Here is an 11112-nt window from a genome sequence, read left to right as displayed (position 1 = left end):
ATGTTTCTTTTAATTCACTTAATCTTTAATGAAATACTAAATCAAAAGTCTAAAATGAAATTCCCACGAATATGGCAACAGATTGAAAGAGTAATAAAGATAAAAAATGGAAGGAGGGGGGAAATGCTAATCACTTTATTTGGACAGGTTCTAATGAAAAGACGAAATTTTTATATAAAACTGAAAATCGGAATTTGATATTACCATAAAAAATCAAATGAACATTAAAACACTAAAATTAAAACAGTTATACTAGTAGCAGAAGGGAAAGTGAATAAAATATCCTCATTTTTTCAAAGTTTTTTTTCTTAGAATACAGCAAATATAATTACAATTTTTAAAATGGCTACCTTATCTAAATATAAACCATATAGGAAGCCATGACATCCGTTTTTGCTAACTGAATAGAAATTATTAAATACAACAATTATGGTTACATAATGGAAAAAATTATCCATGGCCAAGATATTTGATTTTTGCTCAAAAGAAATTTTAAAACAGTATATCAGATAAGTTGTGCTGTATATTACATATAAAAAATTCACAATTAGGTAGATAAAAATTATTTTTAATAAATAGTTGGTTTTATTGCAGTTAAATAGCAAAGAAGACTGAGGCATAGCAGTTCAGCTGAATATGATGTATTAAAACGATATTGCACAGGTATTACTTGTAATATACTAATTTTTATGTATCTACTTTTACTAAAAACATATAATAATATGATTTTAATTCCCAGAATTTCATTTTAGTCATTAAAATTATTATAGTCATGGGACATTAAAAAAGGGCAACTTATTTTGAAAATGACCAATATATATTAAGTTTCTCAGAAGTTATAATTTTCCAAATTTTACTTGACAATAATATTAAAATAAATAAACAATATAAATGTCAAGTGATAATTTGAAAACACTTTTATGGTTTATATCATATATTAGCATACAAATCAAGTTCAGAAATAAAGTAATTGAAAAATATTGATAGCATTCCTTTCTTTTATTGTTTTGTACTACCTCGAGACAAAAATGCCTAAAGGAGACTATTTTCCAATTATAAATCTATTAACTCTTGTGTACTGTTTAGAAACATGTACACGCAATTCATTTGGCTTTAATGCTTTGTCTTCAAGCTAATTGTAAATATAAATGTTGTTAATCTACACGAAATTAGCACTAAATACTTCTAAAAAAAAGATGAGTGTTTTAAACCTGGAGTTGGTAATGAAATTTACGAAGAATAAATTAGAGTAGATCAGTAATTAGAATCATAAATAGAAACAAATACAACTGATAATCTAATGTAAATAGAAATTTAAGATAAACTCAAGAGTAATGTTTGTTTCTACTACATAGAATGATCGGGAGCATTTTAAAAGTATTAATATGAGAGATCTGTTGTAGATGCTAACATACATCGAAGTTATTTCTTCAATTTTCACAGAAGCTACTATTTATTTCTATTTTATCAGTATCTTAATTTAATTGTTATTATAGTGTATGGTATTCCTTTATAATCTGTGGTGTAGTCCTGGTATTCCTTTAAAATATTAGATTTCAATTTTTTCAAGTAATTTGATTGAAGTTGTAGCATATCTACCACTACAAAATTACAACTACAATTCACTAGTATATAAGACATGTTAACTCGACTCTATGTCGGGGTACCTTTTCATAGATGACGGTTGACATGGTCTGTAACTACTCTCCCCACATTGGTGACCTTCGGACGTGATGTGAACACGCCTACCTTGGCAAATATTCACACTTTGATCTGGATACGCCTACATCGGCAGTAACGCCTACTTCGTTGGATGGTCCACATTGAACAGTTGACTTGCTACTTGTGACTGCATCATTATCCACCTCCTCACGCTGTTGCTACTCAGTCTCATCTCGATCACACACAACGTTGGCTTGCATACACTCGACTGCTAACGGCAACACAGGAGCGACTACAACCGTGAAGTTAATACACCTCTCACATTCAGCACTCAAAAAAATACGGTGATCTTAATACAGCTCTCCCGGCTTCGCACAAAACAGCAATGAATCAACTAGTGGCATCCCTTCATCGAATTCTATCATAGCTATAATTCTGGTGGGGGAGTACTGTAGCATATCTACCACTACAAAATTACAACTACAATTCACTAGTATATAAGACATGTTAACTCGACTCTATGTCGGGGTACCTTTTCATAGATGACGGTTGACATGGTCTGTAACTCCACCCCCCACAAAGTCTAGACGTCTGCAGTTCAAAGTTGCTGGATTACTTGTTTTTGAAATTCTGAGTATTGTGATATGTATAAAGCTTTAAGAAAGCAATGAACTAAATTATGAAAACCTACTTATAAAACAACAGCGGCGGAAGGGTTTTCAAAATTAATTACTCATACTGCACGGAAAAAAATTTCTCGTAAAATTTACGTACTGTATAGTAATGATATTTCTGGTAGAAAACCTCCCTTATTCTAGAAATAAAATCTAAAATATACGGCATTTAAACCATTCATTAGGAAGCTTTGTTCATATGGCTACAGTTTATCGGAAATTCAGGTTTCGAAATTGTAGTTCTTATTGCCTCACATTTAGTGAAAAATACAAAACTGAAAAGTAAATTTTACCGAATAAGCTCCTTTTATGTCCTGCTCTAAGAAACCATGATAAAATTACCAAATTTTATTATAAGTACCTTATTTTAGTGTTAATTTTATCAAAATAATTACCAAAGTGCTTCGGTAAAAATTACCAAACTTTTTAATGTTCCATGGAGCCAGAAAAACGGTAAATTTTATCCCGGTATTTTTTATCTTACTCCTTTTTCAGAGTGGTTCTCAAAAGATCGGATGTTTAACAAGGCTTCCAACTGCTAAGCGTTTTGCAAAAAATTTCATTAGGTGATAAATAATTGAAAACTAAAGCTTTCAGAATTTTTGGTATCTGTGCAAAAATTTTAAAAGCCTCAAATTAGAGAGCTGGAACAAAGTGGCTTTTCATATAAAGTTTCGAAACATGTATATGTAGTGGTATTGAAAGTAACTTTAAATCAAAATTTCAAAACAAAGAATTAGCTACCACTAAAAGAAATCATCCCAAAAAGTGTTTTAAGTTGGCAGCTCCATGTTTAGATGCAGAGTTATTACAGGGAAAAAAACACAATGCAATTATTTAATATAATAAACTTCATGCTAAAAAAGTAAGGAAAGGTAGGAATGAGGGTCCTTTTAGCGTTGTATTTCCATCTCAAGGAAGAGGTGAATAGTTTTTCTCAAAAAAAGTCTTCAATAAGGGCTGGTATTGCTTAAATTGTATTTGACTTCATCTGTCTCATGAATTAAGATGAAAATTTTATGATAAAATGCTTGCATTTTATAAATTTCCATGTGAGCAGATTGCGGAATGTCATGGTTCAGTTCAAAAGTACTTGAAAATTACTTTTGAAGCTTGAACTTGTACGCATTTGTTTTCTGGATAAGCTGCATTTTGAAGCACACATTGATTTTCTGGATACGGTATTGTTAAAAAATAATAGGTGGCGATGATGAAATGTGCAGTATCTATCATTCCATTTTAAAGAACATTCTAATTTAAATAAATATCACTACAAATAAAAGAATAAGAACTCACATTTTTATCAATGAAAACATAAATAGTTACATAAGATAAAAGTTTTCGCCAAAAACACGTATTTATACATCTTTCATTTTTTTTTAATTGCATTCATTTCATTATAAAATGCGAACACATCATCCATAGAAAAAGTGGTATGTTATTCAACTTAAAATCAAGTGGCAATTTCATTATTGTAAATCACACTATGATAACAGTCACAAATTGTCTATCCAAACACACATTTAAGTTATTATATCACCAAGGATAAGAGTGGCGCAGTTTTCTGAAAATAATTAGAAAAATGAAGCAATTGTTCTACCATTTTTCTTTCGTGCTGAAAATTTAATTTTTTAGTTTTGAAAATAGAAAAGTGGCACTTAGTGGTGATACTTTGCCTAACTAGCGTTTTAGTACACTAATGTGATTTTAGGGTGGCCACAGTTTATAAAAATTCAAGCACTGGTTGAATAAAATGGAAGAAAAATGTTTTAATGAATTTCTAAGTACTAAAAAAAATTTGTATATTAACTATTTGAGCTAAAGTGCGGTCAGCAGATTTTTTAAAAATAAATTGAAATTTTAACAGTTTAAAAATTTTGAATATCCCCAAGATGCTTTTTCCACCACATTTCACATTTTTCAGACTGTGGCTATCATAGATGATTTACTATATTACTTAGTGCTTTTTATACGTAAAAGCCAACCCGGAAGTGCAGTATTCAAAGTGAATTCAAAGTAATATTTTAGTAAATTTAATTAATATAAAATCAATTTGCTTAGTTTTCCAAACAATTTTAAACGTCTCTGCAGCATAATTATTAACTCCTACATATTTGTTTGCATACATGCATAGTGTTGGCCAAAAATAATTGAAAGCAATTTTATTAAATCAAAAAGTAATTGGTAAAATATATGATTTGCTGCCACTTAAAATAGTCAAGTGACAAGGGAGGCAGAATGTTCAGTAACTTATGTGACATGTAAACATATAAAAATTGAAAAAAAAAATTTTGGTTGACGAATTTAAAGGTCTTATGTTAGCTTAAAACGATAGAATTTTCTTTAACTTTCAAATTATAATATTCAAAACGAACAAACCTGCTTACATATTTATGCACTTAAAGTTATCAAATCAAGAGGTTATTTGGTTATTACTACTAAAGTAAAATAATGGTATTTTTCTCTTTTCCAATTTATATGTTCAAGAATTTTTTTTTATTTTGAAAGAAAAGCGTTATAAATCTTATATTCTTAGGAACCAACTTTAAAATTGTGCACACATAAAAAGAAGGGCAAATAAGTGATCTTCAACAGTTATCAAAGTTTATTTTAATCATGTTGTAAGTCGGGCATTTGAAAAGAGTATAGCATTGTCCCCTTTTATAATCAACGTAGTTTAGTTACTTTGAGGATCAAAAAGTGGCACTACCGTAGTATAACATGGTAAAGTATACTGGGCAATCTTAATCTTAAAAAAATAAAAGTAATGGGTGCAGGGTATACCGGTTAGTGACATTAAACTTTTAAAAAAAAATCAGTGTAGGTTATACCGAGCAAATGTACACCGGGAAGTGGGACTAAAAGAGAAAAACTAAAGAACATTTATCGATTAAAATAGTAAATGTCTATTGAATACAGATAGATCGCTTATTGGTCTAAAACCAAGACTTTTCTATATTTTTAGTTACAGTGTAAAAATTATGGCTTTCTACTTATACGCTTAGAGTTAGTACGACAAATATGGAAATGATTATCTCATTTGCGTTTTAACTATTACAGGGCAAATAAGAGAATCGTAGAAATTTAAATCTTGAAATTGTTTCAATTAATAATATTTTAGTACCAGACTTACAAAGTTAAATTAGTAAATACATGTTTCCCTTATTCTTAATGAAATACATACATAAAAAAAAGTCTTTATGTACATGAAATAATGAGTCGATTCCTAAATAAATTCTCTTCAATGACACAATCATGAATTCGGATTGCATGATTTAGGAAATGTTCCGCATGTATGCAGCGGGTATTTTGAAATACTATGATTCATTTTAACATTCTATATCATGTCGAACGTAGCCTTCTTATTCTTTCAAAATCACGAAAAGGTCTTCTAGAAATGGCATCAGATACCGCAGTAGGATGATTTCTTATTTGCGTTATGTGAACAGAAGACGGCGCTTCCGATAATAATCTCTCTTCGGTTGATAGCAACGTTGTCGTACCGGTACCAACGTTTGGTCTGTGACGGATAAAAGGACCGTACCAGGGTTTCTTTGTCTTCTTCGGCGCTGTTGTTGATGGTTCGAAACTACTACTTTCTGCCTGTGTGGTTGCTGTTAGGCGACGATTTGCATTTTGATGATTTGCTCTTGTATCTCTGACAGATTGTCTTTCAAGTTCAGGTGTAGTACTTATTGCAGATTGAGCACTGAGATTTGTTCTTCGAATTTCATTTGATCGACCTCTTGCTGGAGATACGCTTAGACGTGGCTGTCTTGCAGGAGGTGTTATGTTTATGGTTGGTTGATTTGCTGGAGGTATGTTTATCGCTGGTTGCCTTGCTGGAGATAAGTTTACAGAAGCTTGCCTTGCTGGAGACGTGTTAACAGGTTGCTTCGGTGAAGTTATGTATTCTGGTGGCTGATGTACTGGATGTATGTTAACTGTCCTCTCTGGCGATATGTTTGAAGTTGGCTGCCTAACTGGAAGTCTGTTTGCTGTTGGCTGTCTTACTGGGATTATGTTTGCTGTAGGCTGTCTTAATGGAAGATTGCGTCCTTCTCTCGTACCGGGAGCTGTAATAAATAAATAAATAATTGTATTAGCTGATTTTAAGTAAAGAAAACTACAGCAAAACTTTTATTGAGTTAAAATGTATTAGTTCTGAGAAAATATAACTTTAAAATTAGAAACAAAATTAGCGCATTCGCCACTGGTGAGAGTGTTAATGCAACAATTCGCTGTAAAAAGAAAGTTGTCTTTATGAAAAAAAAATGGTGGGACAATTTTCCTCAAATGAAGTGAGTATTTTCTAATATTAACTACGACATTGTTTTTTTTAATGAAAATGTAGTACCATAAGAAGGTTTACAACAATATCTAGCATTACAATAGTTCCTGTTGCCAGTTATAATTAAACAACACTGGCGTCAATATTCGTTTCGTGATAATTTTATGGTCCCCCGAAACGAATAAGCTTTAAAAAATGAATTTATGAAAGATCCTATTTCGACAACAAATTACAATCTGAGCCGTGATGGCTTAGGGGATAGAGCGTTCGCCTTCCAATGAGGCGAATCGGGTTCGAATTCCAGTCGATACGAATTCCGCATCCGGCTAGCACCGACCACGGTGATGACGTGAAATATCCTCAGTGGTAGACGGATCATGGGTTAGAGTCCCCTTTCCGCCAGGCTGACCGTGAGAGGTTCTCGTGGTCTTCCTCTCCTTGTAACGCAAAGGCGGGTTAATTCCATCAGAAAGTCCTCCTCGAAGGCAAATTTCTCCCTATACTCGATCCAGGAGTTCCCTTGTCTTCTGGATTGGGTTCGAAATTACAAGGCTGCGGAGTTGATCATTAGTAGTCGTAAACCCATAAAATTGGGTCGGCTGCTCAACGACGTTTATAAAATAAAATCAAAACAAATTACAATCTATACAGTTTTCATTCTTAAAATAATTATATTTTAGAAAATTTTAATCAAATTATTTCAAATATTTGAAAACTTTTGAAAAGAAAAGATTTTCTACAACACGGAAAGAAATTTTTTTTTCTTTTTTTATTACAGTATTGATACATACGAAATTTTTGTGACTAACTGTAAATAGTAAGATAAAATTGTGGAAATAAATAAACGAAAATGACTTAGAAAAAAGTTAAATATCACAGATTGAATTCCAACACCATATTTTTTCAACCTATTTCATTTAATTATAATTAGAATTAATATAATGGTATATAGTATAAATAGTAATAATAAAGCATGTTAAAAAGGGATTCATCATAACATGCTAAATTTCATTACTACTTTTCTAATGAAAAAAAAAATCGCAAACCACAAAGAAGAAGTTTCGACCGAAAGGCAAATAAAAGAATGATAGAAATTCCAAAGCAAGCATTCCATTAGAGCTAGAATTCTTTGCGTGTACAATGAAAATGCAAGAAGGAAAAAAGAAATAAGAATTAAGGTAAAAAAAGTTGTTGAGCACAGTTTTCAGCTAAGATAAGATAATATAAGTTCCAAAAAAATATCAATTAAAGTTAGAAATTAATTAGCATTTCGACTCACATAAGAAGGTTTAATTATATTAACTGCTTACAAATCACGGAAAAGAAGTTTACGACTAAAAGGCAAATAAAATAATAGTAGAAGGTTTAATAATTTTAACTATTATATTCTTGACCTTTGAAAGTAGGGCTTTAAGGTTAAAGATTTGAGAAGCATGACGAGCGTTCTTCTTAAAAGGCGATTCCTCTTCAAAAGAAATGTTTTAACACAAGTGTTTTATCATTAGTATTTATTTTGAGGAAACTAGATAGTTCAGTCCAAAATATATTATTATTATCAATATTTAAATGTAATTTGCCTAAATAGTACTACTTCTCATACTTAAATTTTCATTCGTTACAAATCACTGGCAATACATATGAAATATTTAATAATAAAATACAGTCATTCAGCCACTTAATTTATTTCTTTGCTGATAACATTTGTGTACAGTAAGTACTGAAAATTAATTGTTTTCGCAAGGCCTGCTAGCGGTACAATTTTCAAAAAGCTGCATACCACCTTGCCTTAAATCGTACCACCCTTTTAAAATATTGAGTGTTTATGATTAAGGGTATAAGTAGACCATGTATAACGTAAAATAATTTTTTAATATAATCGGAAATGTGGTATAAAACTAACTGTTACAAGTATAGCCTATAAATTTGTTAATGGAATTTGATACTACGTGTTGCAAAGTTCAAGCAGACTCATCCCTTTTACCCCCTTAACGATCGGTTAATTTCCTAGAAAACGGTTATTAAAGTGCCTATTTTTTTATCCCTGTATCCCTGATGAGTGCTGACATCTAGTTTAAAATAAACTAACTATCTACAATTACCTTGAAAATATCCTGATACTGCCATCTGGTGTGTAAAATGAGAAATAAAATGTTTTCCTGGCGAAAGAAATTAATTAGTTTTATTCTTATTGGCGCGTTACTACTGAACACTCCAGCCCGGAAATGTCATGGGAGCGGAAAATAGAGGGCGAAACCTCACCCCGTTATTTTCACGGGAGCGAGAAGGAAGAGGTTAATACGTGCAACTTGATAATATTGCATTTTTCAGGACTTATAACCAACTTTCTTCAACATAGGTAGGTTTAGGAAATGGGGAAATTGGCTTGATTGAAACCTTCAACAATGGTATTGTTACAGATCAGTCTTTAAATACTAGATCATTATTTGACTAACCAGAAAACATATTACTTAGATGTTTTTTTTACCACTTTTTTTCTTTAAAGGAATAAGGAAAAAAAATCTCAGTAAATTTGACGAAATAGTTTCGTTTCCTTCCGATTGATTCATAGATTGGTTTTATGTTCAGTCAAAAGTCCGTTTAATTAAAGATTGTCTCACCAGGTAGTTAACGTTTCAAATGGATGCAGTTATGTCATGACTCATGAGTCTCACTGAGAGGATGAAAAATAACTTATTATGAGAAAGTTAGTCCAGAAATAGTATTCAGAAACTTTACAATAGTTTGGGTAAAGTACAGTTTAAATGGCTTGGGAAACTATTTGTTTAGTATAGCTGAAGTTGATACGTTTTTCCTAAATCGTACCGGTGTGATTTAGGACTACAAACGAGATACAATTTAGGTATAACAACGTAACGTTTTAAGCAAAATATTATTCCAAGCTTCAAACGAGAGTTAGCCAGCAAAGAAACAATTAGACATAGCAGAATAAATTGCTTAAGAATTATATGATATATCAAATAAACTGCACATCATTTTATTTCTGCTCTATCCTTACACACGGTGCTCAAATATTTCACTGAGAACTTGTAAAACAGAAATACTAACCTCAAGTACTCAGTGACTTGATTCTTTTACATATGCACGTGAAAAAAGGGCTCTAATTTGGCTACTATATATGGGGTTTCCGAAAGATGTTCCATAGAATTTTAGGGTTTCGTGCGAGAGTTAAAAAGATTCCGAGAAATAAATCTTTTAACCAGTAATGATTTTTGATACCTAAACTATGTACTTAGATCCAATTAATAATCCATTATTTATATAATATTAGATAAATAATTTAAAGTAAAATGCCATTAAAAAAAAGTAATTACAAATTTGTCTTAATATAAACATTTGGTTAATGAAATATGAAAATCATTGATAAAAAAATGGATTATAATCATTGCATTAACATTCGCACTTTTTAAATTAAAATAAAACAATTAAATTCATTATCCAAGAAACATGTTTCCTTAATAACTATTTTTAACGTTAGCAGTTCTTTTTAAGTTTCATTTGACTGAAAATCGTCATTAGAATCGTTTTATTTTAATTTCCACTTTTGAACAGTGCTCGAAAAAAAGAAACGGATCACTTTGAATAACTTTTGATCTAATGATCAAATCTTCTCTGACTAAATCTTAATGGCTCAAGAGGGTAACATCAAATATGTTATTTAATAAATGCTAACGATATTTCAAGTTAAAAAATCCGACGCAAAAACGTACTTTTTTTTGTATAAACCTACTTTTTTTTGATGGATTTGAATTTTTGTCTCCTAAAATATAGGTGGCAGCTGCTATCTGGGAAATATGGTCCCAATAATTTGATCAAGAGATTGCACCAAAAATTAGACTCCTTTATGTTAATTTTACTTTCGTGTATTTTGCGAGAAATTTTTGAGCAAATTGAAAAATTTTCGCACACAATTATGAAATTTGTTTATCCACACCTGCAAAAAACAACTTTGGTAAATATTTATTATTTTTTTATTTCATTTATATTGGTTGAAAAAATTTTGAATTGCAAGGTATAGAAATTTTTGCATCAACTAAAAGAATATAGTGCTATGAAAAACTACAAAATATGAGCAAAATCAGTTCCTAAGAAATCAAAAAAGTCAAATATATAAAATTCTATTTTTCAGGCACTATTCAACCGAAGAAATCCAAATCGTGCGAAAAAAAGGTATGTTTATTCAGAGAAAGTACGTTTTTGTGTGCGATGAACTTAAAATATCGTCTGTACTTATTAAATAGCATATTTGAGATCACCCCCTTGAGCCATTAAGATAGAACGTGAAGATCCGATCTTCAGATCAAATGTTATTCTGGGTGGTCCGTTTTTTTAGCTCACTATACATGCAACAAAAGACAAATTCATAACTAGACAATATTTAGCTCCATGACTGCGAATTTATCTGTGGAACTTTTTGAAGGCTGGATGATAAACGATGGAAAAGGTTTCATTCTTCGTATTTCATTT

At 30.9% G+C, this 11112-nt stretch overlaps 1 protein-coding gene across 1 annotated transcript in view; it reads right to left on the bottom strand.

The window, feature by feature from the left end:
- Nucleotides 1–4825: 4825 nt before the first annotated feature.
- LOC107440194 (uncharacterized) overlaps nucleotides 4826–11112 on the bottom strand; it is a 70991-nt gene continuing 64704 nt past the window's right edge. Inside the window, exon 6 of the mRNA XM_087165589.1 lies at nucleotides 4826–6412. Coding sequence (XP_087021715.1) covers nucleotides 5679–6412 — 734 coding nt within the window. The 3' untranslated portion in view covers nucleotides 4826–5678. The remainder of the gene's footprint in view (nucleotides 6413–11112) is intronic.

Source organism: Parasteatoda tepidariorum, chromosome 6 (genome assembly GCF_982258835.1).
Source record: "Parasteatoda tepidariorum strain Cologne lab strain chromosome 6, Ptep-v5.0, whole genome shotgun sequence".
NCBI lineage: Eukaryota > Metazoa > Arthropoda > Arachnida > Araneae > Theridiidae > Parasteatoda > Parasteatoda tepidariorum.
Note: the sequence above shows the minus strand (reverse complement) of the source record. Positions and strands in the feature narration are given on the sequence as shown.